At 36.4% G+C, this 16,638-nt stretch overlaps 2 protein-coding genes and 2 long non-coding RNA genes across 5 annotated transcripts in view; 2 read left to right on the top strand and 2 right to left on the bottom strand.

Moving 5' to 3' along the window:
• Window positions 1–2: 2 nt before the first annotated feature.
• On the top strand, window positions 3–5,629 carry LOC113467296. The gene is made up of 2 exons (XR_003391430.1): window positions 3–192; window positions 5,429–5,629. It is a non-coding gene; the product is annotated as an uncharacterized LOC113467296 (long non-coding RNA).
• Window positions 4,818–16,638, bottom strand: part of LOC103508924 (BTB/POZ domain-containing protein 9) — a 14,443-nt gene continuing 2,622 nt past the window's right edge. Inside the window, exons 2-8 of one of the 2 annotated variants that reach the window (XM_026823403.1) lie at window positions 10,289–10,679; window positions 8,759–9,042; window positions 8,258–8,465; window positions 7,064–7,444; window positions 6,333–6,481; window positions 5,911–6,083; window positions 4,818–5,685 (exon numbers count right to left, since the gene is read on the bottom strand). In XM_026823403.1, coding sequence (XP_026679204.1) covers window positions 5,385–5,685; window positions 5,911–6,083; window positions 6,333–6,481; window positions 7,064–7,444; window positions 8,258–8,465; window positions 8,759–9,042; window positions 10,289–10,670 — 1,878 coding nt within the window. In that variant the 5' untranslated portion in view covers window positions 10,671–10,679 and the 3' untranslated portion in view covers window positions 4,818–5,384. Of the gene's footprint in view, window positions 5,686–5,910; window positions 6,084–6,332; window positions 6,482–7,063; window positions 7,445–7,624; window positions 7,833–8,257; window positions 8,466–8,758; window positions 9,043–10,288; window positions 10,680–16,638 lie in introns of both variants that reach the window. The other variant, XM_026823402.1, reaches the window with a different exon arrangement.
• Window positions 9,086–10,249, bottom strand: LOC113467299. The gene is made up of 2 exons (XR_003391433.1): window positions 10,091–10,249; window positions 9,086–9,122 (listed from the first exon to the last, which is right to left on the bottom strand). It is a non-coding gene; the product is annotated as an uncharacterized LOC113467299 (long non-coding RNA).
• The window catches only part of LOC113467293 (succinyl-CoA:3-ketoacid-coenzyme A transferase, mitochondrial), a 10,374-nt gene continuing 8,281 nt past the window's right edge, over window positions 14,546–16,638 (top strand). Inside the window, exons 1-3 of the mRNA XM_026823395.1 lie at window positions 14,546–14,874; window positions 14,950–15,141; window positions 15,412–15,531. Of these exons, the coding sequence (XP_026679196.1) occupies window positions 14,561–14,874; window positions 14,950–15,141; window positions 15,412–15,531 (626 nt within the window). The 5' untranslated portion in view covers window positions 14,546–14,560. The remainder of the gene's footprint in view (window positions 14,875–14,949; window positions 15,142–15,411; window positions 15,532–16,638) is intronic.

Here is a 16,638-nt window from a genome sequence, read left to right as displayed (position 1 = left end):
GCCTATAAAAGTGTAAACTTAAATCAAGTTCATACTCAGATGGTAGTCCCGTACATTAGTCTCTCATATTCATTCTCAATTCCTCAGTCTCACACATTCTTCTCACAAGCTTCTAATCCTCTCACACATGTCTTCATTCCTCAACACCTCAATCCTTTTCATCTTTTTCCTCCTCAAGCGTTGTTTCCGCAGGTTGGGTAAATTTTAATAAGTAGTCCTTTATTTTCAAATCTTGATCATGATTCACTCTAGCCAGAAATCCAGATGAGTGAACAATATTTTTTGGGGAACTGCTAACTTGAAAATAATCAGGTACTTAGGTAAGAAACTCCCTATTGATAAGTGAATAGTTAGGTAGGTACTTTGTGATTTGAATTTGAAACACATGATTGGAGATAAGATTCTCTGGCCACATCATCACATAAGTAGAGTGGGTACTGGGTACAAAGGGTATTTCCAATATGTGCCATATTACATGATCTTGAGCAAAGCAAAAAACAGGAAATACATAAATAGCTAGATATTGACTACAGACAAACCAAATGCAAAATGAATCAACATTGACTGGAACCCATAATATTGATGACTAGGTGAAATAGAAGATTGAAGTATTTTGGCAGAACTGTGTAGGTGTGTGTGTTACAGTCAATGTTGATCAACTATGCCTTGTTTGAATTGAATGCTATTTAAAGACCTAGAACCAGCTATTATTTTTTGGTACTTGTTCAGAAGTCATGTCAAGGGAAAATTGCTACAAAAAAGAGCAGTGACCAGTGTTATTATAGGTTTAGGTTAAACACAAAAAGGAGCTTTCTATCTCATTGTTGTGGCTTCTGAATAATTACCATGTTTTTTTAAGCAATAATGTGAATCTGAGTTCTCAGAAATAACTCAAGAGATTAATCTACAGCAGAGTGATGATTTCTTTGAGGACTTTTTCATTCAAAGCAGATTGAACTTTCAAGCTGTGTCCACACATATTTGATGCCATTGATTGACCATCAATTAATGTTGAATGAAACCATACACTGCTTTGACAACATAGATTCACCTTTTCATCTCGTTGAACTCATGGGACAACTATGTGTGGACACAGCTTTAGAGACTACAAATGTATCTCAATAGGGTTAGCACTTCTTTTCCCTGCTTCTAGTCAAACATCTAGATGACAGATTAGTATACCTACTCCCCGTTAAATGACCTTTAACCAGACCTGTACTTTGTTTTATTTTAGAACATTCTAAATTATATCTGCACTTGTGCTGAAGAAAATTTTGACATGTGACTGTGAATGACTAGACCCAGGGTAGTAAATTCGTATATCTGCACTTGTGCTGAAGAAAATTTTGACATGTGACTGTGAATGACTAGACCAGGGTAGTAAATTCCCAAATATAAAGTACATATATCTGCACTTGTGCTGAAGAAAATTTTGACATGTGACTGTGAATGACTAGACCAGGGTAGTAAATTCCCAAATATAAAGTACATAGGTCAAACAGCCTTGGTATGAACCTAAGTAGTTCAAATAATGTAGACTATTGCACATAATCACCAGAGCTTGATAAGTCAATGGAATGGTCAATAGGAATAGGTAAAGGTAGGTAGGTATCCAAGTTAATTAGAGACTGGTTTCAATAAGCAAGCAAACTTGGCTATGCTGAGTGCAGAATATAAGGTTGTTGATAGAATTGGACTGCTACATATCCTTTTGGCATGATTAATACCTCTTTTTCCTCCTTTGAAAAACATGAAATGATATTCAAAATTACATTGAATGACCCTCATCTTCTCATAACCAAGGAAAAAATTGTAACTGATAAAGTTATATAGGACAACTTTCATTTTTTTAAATCATTCAATACCTAAATAAGGTACTCTAAAGTGGACAGTTAGTAGCTGTAACATCTCATTTCCTGCACATTTTAGAATCCTTTGCTCTTTCTCAACATTTTCCATTGTAATTTAAGTATTTTCAGCAAAGGTCTTCCTTACTTTTTGCTTAGAAAATTGTAGGACTACTTAAGTACCTACAAAACGATTCCAATTGAGAGAATGGTAGAAAATCAGAAAGTGGAATGAAATGATATTCAAAATTACATTGAATGACCCTCATCTTCTCATAACCAAGGAAAAAATTATAACTGATAAAGTTATAAGTAGGACATGAAATGATATTCAAAATTACATTGAATGACCCTCATCTTCTCATAACCAAGGAAAAAATTATAACTGATAAAGTTATAAGTAGGACAACTTTCGTTTTGTTACATCATAATACCTAAATAAGGTACTCTAAAGTGGACAGTTGGTAGCTATACCATCTCATTTCCTGCACATTTTAGAATCCTTTGCTCTTTCTCAACATTTTCCATTGTAATTTAAGTATTTTCATTAGAGCAAAGGTCTTCCTTACTTTTTGCTTAGAAAATTGTAGGACTAAGTACCTACAAAACGATTCCAATTGTGAGAATGGTAGAAAATCAGAAAGTGGTTGGATGGAAGAATCTCTTGACCTTTGTTTTGACCCGGTTAATTAACCTTGTAATAGCCTTAGGCCCAGATCTATTTTTTTCTTGTTAAAAGAAAGTGGTTGGATGGAAGAGCTCCTTCAGGAGAACCCTGCCAAAACACACACAGAAAACCAGGGACCCTGCACTTAAAAAAAAAAAGCCAGAAAAGTGTTGTTTACTGGTGTGTGTTTGGGCAAGTACCTAAATACATACCTAAACCTGTTAAATACCTATCATTAGGTATTTCTTCCAGAATTAATGAGAAGTTAGCACTTTTCTTTTCAGGGGTACGTCAAAATTAGATAAGGCGGCTGTCTATGGGAACCATTTTTACGACACAACAGTATTGAAGAAATTTTTCGTGTTACTTTTTCACGAACACATCAAAATTAGATAAGGCGGCTGTCTATGGGAACCATTTTTACGACACAACCGTATTGAAGATTTTTCGTGTTACTTTTTCACGAACACCAAAATTAGATAAGGCGGCTGTCTATGGGAACCATTTTTACGACACAACCGTATTGAAGATTTTTCGTGTTACTTTTTCACGAACACATACATAGGTAGGTACCTACTGACTGGTAGGTAGGTACAGATTTCAAGAACTTACCTACTGGGTGTTACTGTTTACCTCGGTATTGAAGAGCTCACCTAGTAATTAGGAGATAGATGCTTTGAACCCCAGCCAAGGAGTGGATTTTAACTATCAATGACTTTAAAATTTAGCCACATTAAAAAAATAACTAGGTAGTACCTTTTTTGAAGAGGTTTATAGAGAGAACTGAACCAACGGAGGTCTTGTCGTACCGAAATTGAAGGAAGAAGGACAAGATACGATGAAGATGACCGTTCCGAGAACAAACCTCATCTGTTTAGATCAGAATAAAGTTCGTCCAGGCGGGAATCGAACTTGCGACGTAGCGCTTACAGCTCTTTAGTCTTATTTTGTTGGAAAATAAAATAAATAAGCAATCATCATCATATTGTTAACTGTACCAACGGAGGTCTTGTCGTACCGAAATTGAAGGAAGAAGGACAAGATACGATGAAGATGACCGTTCCGAGAACAAACCTCAACTGTTTAGATCAGAATAAAGTTCGTCCAGGCGGGAATCGAGCTCGCGACGTAGCGCTAACAGCTCTTTAGTCTTATTTTGTTGGAAAATAAAATAAATAAGCAATCATCATCATCATTGTCATGTAGGTACCTACCTGTAAATTTTCAACACATTATTTAAAAAGTAAAATACACAATAGGTTACTACTTTGGTTTGTAAAAAAGTTAAGTCTTTAATTTATTTTTAATTTAATATATTTTTTTGAGGCAAGAAGTTATTTTCTTTAGGAAAGGTCAAGTTACAGGAACAAATAAAAACTATATGCAATTATCCCTAAATTCAACTAGATTTAAACAAAAACGTTAGGTAAATAAAATTCTATATAGAAAAAAAAACACAATAAAACATAAATTTCGTAACAATAAAATGCCCAGCACATTTTTTGTCCTATCTAACCCAGTAATCAAAGCGAAAATTTGGGGGCTAAAATATTGTAAAAATGAAAAAGCATACCTACATAAGTAAATACCTGTAGAGGTAGAATACCAACTGTGTAGGTATTTACCAACATATGGAGATAATTTAGTCTACCTACCAACCTAAGTACATACCTAGGTATATAAGAAAAAAGTGAAAGTAAATTACACTACCCCGGCCACACCCTGTACAAAACTAGTTAGCTCAGAATCAAACAAACAGCCTTGGTATGAACCTAAGTAGTTCAAATAATGTAGACTATTGCACATAATCACCAGAGCTTGATAAGTCAATGGAATGGTCAATAGGAATAGGTAAAGGTAGGTAGGTATCCAAGTTAATTAGAACTCGTCACTTTTTTTTCTTCTTCAAATTCCATGTTTAGAAATGCCCTTTCTTCTGAGAGTTTTTCAATGATGATAAAAGGAACATGCGGTAAGGAGGAACATTTAAGTTGGTTTAACTGTTATGCCCTATTGAAATAAAAGATTTAATAATGAGGTATTAAACTTTTTCTCTGGTGAAAGTACTTTGGTTTCTTCTTTGTACCTACATGTAAATACGAATGGAGTAATGGAGTTAGTTCCCTGTGGGCAAGAACCTAAGTTATTAATACACTACATGAGGCTTTATTAGAACTGCTAAAAGAGGGGGCTTTTTGGTCTTACCTACATGTAAATACGAATGGAGTAATGGAGTTAGTTCCCTGTGGGCAAGAACCTAGGTTATTAATACACTACATGAGGCTTTATTGGAACTGCTAAAAAAGGGGGCTTCTTTTTGGTCAAGGGCGAATAGCGTTCATTACTTCAGTGAAGCGATTGAAAGTCATTGTGTTTGTGTAAGTAATTATTTTGTAATCTAAAGTGTTAAGTGTTAATGTGGAATGGGTCTATAAATTTTGTTACGGGGTTACACATTTTCACAGCACCATATATAAACACTCCAAATTCCATCTGCTGTTTTCTTTCTCAAATGTCGGTTTGATCTCTTCATTCTTCTCTCATGCCAACAATTTTCTAGATAATTTCGACTTAAATTATCTAGCACTCTCTTTTCTCCCATGTCCATATGATCTCTCTCTTTTGCCAATATTCAACAAACTCTATGAGAACTTTATAGCCTGGGCCACAATCAGTGTTTAACCTTGGATTAAGTTCAACACTTGGATTAATCAATCTGACTGCCTATAAAAGTGTAAACTTAAATCAAGTTCATACTCAGATGGTAGTCCCGTACATTAGTCTCTCATATTCATTCTCAATTCCTCAGTCTCACACATTCTTCTCACAAGCTTCTAATCCTCTCACACATGTCTTCATTCCTCAACACCTCAATCCTTTTCATCTTTTTCCTCCTCAAGCGTTGTTTCCGCAGGTTGGAATTGTGCCGTCACCACACTTAAACACGACGGGGATGGCTGTCCGGCGGATGGTAACTTAATCGACTGATCGGGACATTCAAAATGGACGCAATGGAACACTTCATTCATCGTATTGTGAGTGCCGATGATGCGGACAAACACCACGGGACGACGAGAGAAGGAGATGGACTGCCAGGAGCGACACAGATCCCGCGTGTGATCCGCTACTATCTCCCAGTCCCATAGGTTGATACTCACATCCACCAGGTAACTAGAGAGAGAAACAATGTTTTGTATTTGTATTCAATTTGGTTGCTAAACACGGCAATGTATTCAATTTGGTTGCTAAACACGGCATATTGTTCAGAGAAAGTCAACATTTTATTTTGCACGTTTCTTGATTTCAGTGAAGGGGGAGATGGTTATTTATTAATAATATTGTTTTTGGTCCGATTTGCTTTAAGTGGTTTGACTCCTTAGTATATAAATCACTTACCTATAAGATCTGTCATCACAGTCCCATAACAGGAGTCTCATACTGTCCAACATGTACGGCTGTCCCAGCTGTACTAGTATAGCACCACTGCCCAACTGATGACAAGTGTAGCCAGAGTCCCAATCATACTTGACTGTGTTGCCATCTATGAGGGAACTCAACGAACGAGACACCTGGAAGGTGAAAAGGAACATATTTTACACATTTTCAAAATCAACAAGTAGTTTATATGTAGTTAAATTAGATCAAGCCATGCTATGGTGCAGAGTGCCTATTGGTCCGATCAGGCCCTTGGTGAAGAAATTTCTTTGATGTGTTGAACATTCCCGAATATCATCGAAAACATTTTTATAAACTGAAAAAAGAGTAAAAAAATATAAAACAATGAAATTTCATAATATCTTCAAAAAGTAAGTACTCACCCCTTCCACAACTTTAGCACTCAGTTCTCGAGTTGCCACATTGTGCTTGGGTATAATGATGCCCTCCTCACTCAGTTGTACAGTCTGAGCAGTATACATAATCTCAAATGACACGATGTGGAATACTTTGTTGACTGTGTTATTTGTACCTGAAACATTGGAATCATGAAATGTACTTTAGAACTCAAATTTAGAAAAAGGCTTTTATGGGACCAGTAATGTTCCAATAAGACCCAGAATGCCATGAGAAAATTTTCTTCCTGTGTTGAATATTTCTGATAAATTTCATCAAAAGATCCAATAAGACCCAGAATGCCATGAGAAAATTTTCTTCCTGTGTTGAATATTTCTGATAAATTTCATCAAAAGAAAACAATACTTTGTTGACTGTGTTATTTGTACCTGAAACATTGGAATCATGAAATGTACTTTAGAACTCAAATTTAGAAAAAGGCTTTTATGTGACCAGTAATGTTCCAATAAGACCCAGAATGCCATGAGAAAATTTTCTTCGTGTGTTGAATATTTCTGATAAATTTCATCAAAAGAGAACAAACAAACAAGACTTGTGGTGAAACAAAGGCAAGTAAACCAACGTATCATCAAAAGAAAACAAACAAACAAGACTTGTGGTGAAACAAAGGCAGGTAAACCGACGTACATAATGCTAGGTCTTTTTGTAGCCTAGGCCCAACTGTTCAAAGGAAAACAGCTGTGACACTTTTACTCACCTACAACTCGTATATACTGCACAACCTGGGTGGGGAAGTACAGGAACTGCCAGCTTCGACAGTAGAACCTGGTGTAGTCAATCACCCGCGTCCATTTCTTCTGATCAATGCTCACTTCAATGAAGTACGAGTACGAACGCAAGTCCTTATCCCACAGGAGCAACTTGATATGATTGACAATAGCCTGGGTGCCCAGTTTGATAAGGATTCCGTTATCACAGGAAGTGGAGGAGGTGGCCTCCGTGATTGTGTGTCTTGTATAGCCATTTTCCATGTCGTAGTTGTTCACATCACCATTGAGAAGGGCATTCTTCATTTCACCCTGCATGACCATTGTTCCCATTTTGCTTGTTGCTAGATTTTCTTCCGGTTTCAAATAGCCTGAAATGGGAGGAAACAAAGATTTGGTAGCACGGTCACAAAGACCATGACAATAACATTTCAAGTGAGTTACTAGGTATTCAGCTCCATCTGTTGAGTATTGATTATAATGGTTATTGCTCTGAACAGTGTCTACCAATTAACTTATTATATCAAAGATTGAGAAACACAAAAACATACCTCTATACTGGACTTTATCATTGGTCTGAAGTTCTATAGCATCTAGAATCTTGTCAGCACTGATGATACCACTAGATCTGACAGTAGTTAACAACTCATCCAAACTGATCAGTGGTAGTCGAACATAAGTCAGAATTTCATCCATGTTGATTGGTGCTCGGAAACTTGATTCTCCGTCCTCTTCTACCTCTGGGGAGTTAGCTTTGATCTATGAAGAGAACAAAAAATAAAATGCAAATCTTCAGAGGAAAATATTTCCAAGAGAAATTAAGAAAACAGAATATAATCCTTCTCACAAATATGGAGAAGGAAAATATGTTGTATAGTAATAAGTAAACCATCACATAATTATTTTGTAAAGATGACATGATTTACCTAGGTCTAATAATAGCTGCATTGTTCATTGAAATCATTTCCAACTACACCACTGAAGCTGGTTGGTACGATAGGAACAGTATGAGTACATAAGTATTATGAAAGGAAATGAGCGGTCACAAAGACCATGACAATAACATTTCAAGTGAGTTACTAGGTATTCAGCTCCATCTGTTGAGTATTGATTATAATGGTTATTGCCCTGAACAGTGTCTACCAATTAACTTATATCAAAGATTGAGAAACACAAAAACATACCTCTATACTGGACTTTATCATTGGTCTGAAGTTCTATAGCATCTAGAATCTTGTCAGCACTGATGATACCACTAGATCTGACAGTAGTTAACAACTCATCCAAACTGATCAGTGGTAGTCGAACATAAGTCAGAATTTCATCCATGTTGATTGGTGCTCGGAAACTTGACTCTCCGTCCTCTTCTACCTCTGGGGAGTTAGCTTTGATCTATGAAGAGAACAAAAAATAAAATGCAAATCTTCAGATGAAAATATTTCCAAGAGAAATTAAGAAAACAGAATATAATCCTTCTCACAAATATTGAGAAGGAAAATATGTATAGTAATAAGTAAACCATCACATAATTATTTTGTAAAGATGACATAATTTACCTAGGTCTAATAATAGCCACATTGTTCATTGAAATCATTTCCAACTACACCACTGAAGCTGGTTGGTATGATAGGAAGAGTATTAGTACATAAGTATTATGAAAGGAAATGACACTCATTTTGACATACCCAGTCCACAACAGCTCGGAAAATATCAATTTCTGGTGCATAAAATGAGTCCCTCTGAATCAGTTGGATGAGTCCATTTTGTGAAAGATTGTAGAAAGAATTTTCAGAAATAATTTGTTTAGCATTGTAGTCTATGAAGGATAAAACAATTTTGTTCAACTGCTTCAAGTCATAATAATAGGCACAGTCAAATATGGAACAAGCATTGTGTACAGTCAATATGACTCGAAGGTAATCAGAAATACTATTTTCCAAATCTTGAAATCCATATTTGTGAGATAATCCTGTGAACAAATTAGAACAGGTCGAAGGTAATCAGAAATACTATTTTCCAAATCTTGAAATCCATATTTGTGAGATAATCCTGTGAACAAATTAGAACAGGTATAAAATAACATATTAGTGAATAAAATATCTACAAATCCATATTATAATGTTTTTCAAGGGGTTTGATAGGGGAACTTTAACTGCTGAGGTCTTATCATCCTCTAACCAAAGAAAGAAGGAAGACAGAAAGCCAGCTGTTCTAAGAACAAACCTTATTTGTTTAGGATCTGAATTGAATCAATGACATAGCACTCAGAAGGCAGATGCACTAATCTCCAAGCTAACTAGGCTGGCAATTTTTGTGTTTTATTTGTAGTGTTAACTTTGAAATTTCAAGAGTTTGATATTGCCAAAGAGACTCAAACCCTCAAAGAATCTTTTGAAAAGAAGAAGAAGAAGAAGAAGAAGAAGAAGAAGAAGAAGAAGAAGAAAAAAAAAACTATTTGTAGTGTTAACTTTGAAATTTCAAGAGTTTGATATTGCCAAAGAGACTCAAACCCTCAAAGAATCTTTTGAAAAGAAGAAGAAAAAAAATAAGAACAAACCTTATTTGTTTAGGATCTGAATTGAATCAATGACATAGCACTCAGAAGGCAGATGCACTACTCTCCAAGCTAACTAGGCTGGCAATTTTTGTGTTATTTAAGGGTAAACTTTCATGTAAATTTTGAGTATTTTAGTAGAATGGGTTGTGGCTTTGTTTGAAATACTAGTAGGTACCATGAATCCATTTAAGACAGACGGGTTGCTAAATTTTTACTTCAATTGGACTCGAACCTCTAATCTGCAGATCCCATTCCACAGTACTAACTACGACACCACTGAGATTTTTTGGGAATAAGTTTTTATTAGTCGTTTTTAGCCTACAACGTAAGAACAAACCTTATTTGTTTAGGATCTGAATTGAATCAATGACATAGCACTCAGAAGGCAGATGCACTACTCTCCAAGCTAACTAGCCTGGCAATTTTTGTGTTTGAGTGGTTCCCTTGTTTTGTTTCTTACCCAAGATATCCAGTATCACGTCATCTTTTAAATTTCTGAATGATAATTTTCCACTATAGATGTATTTTAATAGACATTTGAATGCCACAATATTAGTGTCATGAAGCTCAATTTCATTCTGATTGGATTCACACAGTCCTCCATACAATAAGGCACGAAAGTTTTGTGTTAGAGTGGTTCCCTTGTTTTGTTTCTTACCCAAGATATCCAGTATCACATCATCTTTTAAATTTCTGAATGACAATTTTCCACTATAGATGTATTTTAATAGACATTTGAATGCCACAATATTTGTGTCATGAAGCTCAATTTCATTCTGATTGGATTCACACAGTCCTCCGTACAATAAGGCACGAAAATATTCACTCCTTGCTGCTAGAATGACTTTATGAACAGAAATCTTCTCATTTTGAACAATGAGCACAGTGTCAGAGAATTCATCATTCAAATAGAGGTTTCCAATCATTTCTGAAAGAAACTGGACATGTTCTATCTCATAGGAATGATTTGTTGTTCCTGTTGTAGAGGTGCAAGGGGACATCCCAACCGAGGGCAAAACTGAATGAGAATTACTGCTCATATCCCAACCCTGAAATATAAATAGAAACTAAATGTTGAAAAAATCCAAGTAAACCCTTGGAAAAAATTCAATTTTTACATTCTTTCAGAAAAGTGAACCTGAAACTCCTGCGAAAATCCCACAAAGTTTATTTCACAGGATTAAAGATGTGTGGAGTATAGAGATGAAACAGCATTTTAATGTGTCCACACATAGTCGATGGCCGTTGACTGTCTCAAACCATACACTGCCTAGACAAAATAAATTCATCTAGTTAATTGACAGCAAGTCAACTAGGTACCAACAGTATAAACAGTACCAACAAAACAGTATAAACAGTACCAACAATATATCGGTCGCACTGCGTGCTCCCGGGGCTTTGCGTGTTGTGCATGAGGTCACACTTTGTGCTCCCTTGGCTTCGTCCCTGAAAACTAATATTGTCCCTGAGTCTTGTCTTAAAAAAATGAAAACTGAAAACTAAAAACGAGAGCAAAATATAACACATAGGAAAAGAGTTTCCAATTTTTCCCAGTATGTACAAAAAATAAGGAATCCAATGGTGAAAACTGCGTCTTCCTAGCTCATCTAGAAGTGGGTTAGAATTTGTACACGTGAGTCAGTCAGTTACACAAGGGGCTGTATAATATATTTAGGATTTAGGATATACAAATGGCTGTAATATATTTAGGATATACAAATATTACATCTGACCAATGATTAAATATGCTGCAGTGGTGTGGAATCAGTACTTTAAAAAGGATGTAAGCATCTTCCTAGCTCATCTAGAAGTGGGTTAGAATTTGTATACGTGAGTCAGTCAGTTACACAAGGGGCTGTATAATATATTTAGGATATACAAATATTATATCGGACCAATGATTGATAATGCTGCAGTGGTGTGGAATCCGTACCTACTTTAAAAAGGATGTTTAAATGATTGAGAGTGTGCAACGAAAAACCACAAAAATACCCCAGATATTGAAAAACCTCCCATACGAACAAAGATTACAAAGAATCATTTAAAATCATCAACAGTAATTACTCTGTACTATCAAGAGATTTATTTACTTTTAACAACCATTAACCACCTGAGAGGTCATCCTTTTAAACTGATCAAGACCAGAAGCAACAAAATACAGTGATCAAACTTCCTTACTAATTGTGTCTTCAATGCATGGAACAACCTACCAGAACAAGTTGTATCTTCTCAATCTACAAACATGTTTAAAAACAGATTGGACCACTACATGCTACAGGGACCAAATTGGACTGGATCTACCATACAACCAGTCAACCAAACAACTAATTGTGCAAAATCTTTGGAAAGGATCATGGGATCGAGTCTACTGGCAACAGCCATTCGCTCTAAAATCTATTAAGTAAGTAAGTTATGTGTGGACACTATTTATCACTAGAAAAAGCTTGATTTATTGGCTAAACCAACCTATACTTGTTCAACTTTGTTTTCCCATTTCAGAGCTAGTTGGGTACCTATCTAGATCTAGGAAAAGTACCTTTTGATGGGGTGATTTGTTTGATAGTTCAGTCTGATGAAACTTCCTTACTAATTGTGTCTTCAATGCATGGAACAACCTACCAGAACAAGTTGTATCTTCTCAATCTACAAACATGTTTAAAAACTGCTACATGCTACAGGGACCAAATTGGACTGGATCTACCAAACAACCAGTCAACCAACCAACTAATAATTTTGTGCAAAATCTTTGGAAAGAATCATGGGATAGAGTCTACTGGCAACAGCCATTTGCTCTAAAATCTGTTAAGTAAGGTAATTTGTTTGATAGTTCAGTCTGATCTTCTAATCCTCTCACACATGTCTCCATTCCTCAACACCTCAATCCTTTTCATCTTTTTCCTCCTCAAGCGTTGTTTCCGCAGGTTGGAATTGTGCCGTCACCACACTTAAACACGACGGGGATGGCTGTCCGGCGGATGGTAACTTAATCGACTGATCGGGACATTCAAAATGGACGCAATGGAACACTTCATTCATCGTATTGTGAGTGCCGATGATGCGGACAAACACCACGGGACGACGAGAGAAGGAGATGGACTGCCAGGAGCGACACAGATCCCGCGAAGTGCCTTTGCCGAACAATCACAAAAGAAACATAGGTGAAAATAGTAAAACCACAAGAGCTAGAACATCAAAATTGAATGTAGGGTACTTCTGATTGTCTGATTCTCTTCTCCTATTGTTTCGAAAGCTCTGGCATTTTTCTTTTTCCCGATGTGAATGTGATATGATATGAATGTGAATTGTGAAATCAAATATCAAAAACTTTTTTTATCAATGAATTGCGTTGGACTCAGATCCCGCGTGTGATCCGCTACTATCTCCCAGTCCCATAGGTTGATACTCACTTCCACCAGGTAACTAGAGAGAGAAACAATGTTTTGTATTTGTATTCAATTTGGTTGCTAAACACGGCAATGTATTCAATTTGGTTGCTAAACACGGCGTTGGACTCCAACTGATATTCAAATTCAACGTTACCAAAAAACATGATTGGTCAAATACATTTTTTCAGCCAATAAAATCGCTTGACGCAAGAGATGGTGATTTTTCAAGCGCAAAAGGTCAACTTCACCAACGCATGGCCTACTTCACCAACAAAAGGAAAAAGAAGTCGCCTCATTGCAGCCGAAAATGGATGTTAGGATTGTTAGGTACCTACATTCCTTTTTTTATGCAGATTGCTGACATCTTTTTTTCTGTAGGTACCTATTTAAACTTTATTAAATAGGTAGGTACTAGGTTATTTTATTAGAAAATAATCACAAAACAGAAAACCTTCATCATGGACTCATTTTTCGCTAGAGAAAGGATCCCAGTGAAAACGAAACAAATGGGAGAGAGGATTTGTTTGGTAACCCCTGATTTGTTATGCCTATATATTTAGCAAGCTTCTCATATCAACAACAATAGGGGAAAAAATCCCGAATCCGAATCCCGATAACGATAACGATAATCCGGATTGTTAACGGATAAACGGATTATCCCGAATGTGGTCCTCATTTCCTCAAGTGTCCTCAACCCTCAACTCAAAACTCAAAGTCTCAAAGTAGGTAGTTCAAACTAAAACTACCTTTTTCAAACCTTTCGGCAGTCTCATCTCTTTCTTATCAATGGATTCAGTAGCTAACTACAGTAGCTTATCATTCTTATCACTATAAACTGGATTTACTGGTAACTTATCACAGCAAACTTGATTTTTTCTCTGAGGTAAGTACCTAAGTACTTATTAGCTATTGCACATAATCACCAGAGCTTGATAAGTCAATGGAATGGTCAATAGGAATAGGTAAAGGTAGGTAGGTATCCAAGTTAATTATGCCCAGCACATTTTTTGTCCTATCTAACCCAGTAATCAAAGCGAAAATTTGGGGGCTAAAATATTGTAAAAATGAAAAAGAAAAAAAGGGGCTCTCAGAAAAAAGGGATTGCAATTACTATTACGCCTCACTTCGGGGTATGACTTTTCGATAGGAAACACAGTTTTAATGTTACAAAATGTTTAATGTACATTGAAATATTGAAGACTTTTATTAAAAGTTAAAATACGAGCAGAAACACAAGAACCGAGTGTTATAGCAAAACCAAAACTCGTCACTTTTTTTTTCTAAAAAAAAAAAAAAAAAAAAAAAAAAAAAAATGCCAGTGAAAATAAGAAAATTGCACTTATTTTCAGAGTCCAGAAATACCCATTATATAAATTGCTTTAAGAAAGTTAAGTTTTATTATTTTGTGGTAGGTATGTGAGAGGCAACCCTTAAAGTGTCATGGCCACATCAGTATTTTCTGCCTTGGTGTATTTGCTGGTATTTCAGCCAGCTTCTCATTTGTCCTCAAGAGGCTATGTGCAGCACAAAATAGCCAGCAGTATATGTCCCATGGAGTATTTCTACTTATTGTAATTCTTTCTGTTAATTTTACCCAGGGTACACTGGCAGAAAGGATACGGGCAGGAGGGGCAGGTATCCCAGCATTCTTCACAGCCACTGCATTTGGTACTCTGGTTCATGAGGGAGAAGTCCCGGTCAAATATACACCAGGTGGTGGCAAAGTAGAACTTGCAAGTAAAGGGCGGTACAGCCAAAAGTTCAATGGGAGGGATTATATTCTGGAAGAGGCAATCGTGGGAGACTTTGCTGTTATCAAGGCATGGAAGGCTGACCCAGAAGGCAATTTAGTTTTCAGGTAAGTAAGGTTTTGTTTCATGAAAGACCAACTGGTCTGCGTCATGCTGCTCTACAGATTTTATTATTATTTGTAGTTGGCTAGCAACTATATTCCCAAAGGTGTGAACATCAAGCTGCAGAGTGAGAATGGGGTATTAGGCTTGGGCAATTATCCATCCAAATCCGAAGTAGATGCCGATTTGATCAACGCTGGCAAAGAAACTGTGACCGTCATTCCAGGCGCTAGCTTCTTCAGTAGTGATGACAGCTTTGCCATGATCCGAGGGTAAGTACAATTAGTGCTTCATTTAAGACAGACGGGTTGCTAAATTTTTACTTCAATTGGACTCGAACCTCTAATCTGCAGATCCCATTCCACAGTACTAACTACGAAACCACTGAGATTTTTTGGGAATAATTTTTTTTATTAGTCGGTTTTAGCCTACAACATTGCTTACTGTTATTTCAATAGTCAGTTACTGTTACATAGTAAATACTGTTGACACCTTTACATTATTTACCTTTGCATTCCATTAAAAAGAAATAATGTTCACAGGGGTCACATTCATCTAACTATTCTAGGAGGTATGGAGGTGTCACAATATGGAGATCTAGCCAACTGGATGATACCTGTAAGTAGAATTATGATAGTAATAACAGTTATCAAGAGTGGAAGGTAACCACTAGGCACTAACTAGGCTATGCAGTTCAAGGCATTTACTACAAGTATTAATAAACCCTTGGATCTTTATTGGTATTCTATTTTATTTACGTTTGTGTTTAATAATGTTCTGGGCACAACTATCTAAAAATGGTATATTTAATCGATGCGATGGCACCCATTGGTAAAAGCAAATATTTGTACCACGTATGCAGTATGTAGCCGAATTCACAAAATTTCCGAGAGTAAAATTTTATGTGTCTATCGAGATTTTGAACCCTTCCGACCAAAGCGTTTACTAAATGACCTTGATTGTTCAAATTTGAAACTTGGTCAATTCAAACTTTCGATATCATCTCACCTTACTTGTTGATAAGCCATACTTACTTAAAAAGGTGAGTGATTGCACAATGTAGATAAGCTATCATTGTGTTCATCATGATAGATCTTTATGAACAACCATATTTGGCATAGTATGTATATTCTTAGCTATATCTTTTGCCAGCTCGGTAGGCAAACTTTTTTCCCCTTCTTGATTTATTGTTTTTAATTCAAGCCATATTCTCACCTTTGTTTCGGTTCATGATCTCTTTGAACTTTCATCTAACCGTTTAGTCGATATAGCTGAAAACCGCCAAAAAGCGGTCAAAATACCGCCAACCGCAGCACCTATTTTAACCAAACGTTTTGTGTTGCATCCTTGTCACATTTGTGAACTACATACCAAATTTCAAGTCTTTAGCTTATACCGTTCCCGAGATATTGTTAAATTACACCGAAAAGCGCCAAAAAGCGGTTTTTCCACACATTGTCGACCCCGTCGATCGAGGTCGACTGAAAGTACTCTCCCTCGACAACATAGATTCACCTCGTCGGACGACCATTGATCGACTATGTGTGGACACAGCTGTAGAAGGAACTGTAACAAAGGAGAACTTATCGTCTCGAAATCAATCTGTCCAGATAGCTTTTTCTGGTAGCCCTTAAGGTCCTGCATCAACCCTCAAGCGTTGTACAGTCGTTCGCGGGACACCCTGGATACAAAAAAATCTTTTTCTCAAGCCTCTGGTTGTGTTTGAGGGAGGGTTTTACCAAAACAGGGAATCTTATCTTTTAGTAAAT

The sequence above is a fragment of the Diaphorina citri genome, unplaced genomic scaffold, assembly GCF_000475195.1.
Source record: "Diaphorina citri unplaced genomic scaffold, Diaci psyllid genome assembly version 1.1 scaffold448, whole genome shotgun sequence".
In the NCBI taxonomy this organism is placed as follows: domain Eukaryota; kingdom Metazoa; phylum Arthropoda; class Insecta; order Hemiptera; family Psyllidae; genus Diaphorina; species Diaphorina citri.
The sequence above is the reverse complement of the archived record's forward strand: the minus strand, read 5'-3'. Positions and strand labels throughout refer to the sequence as shown.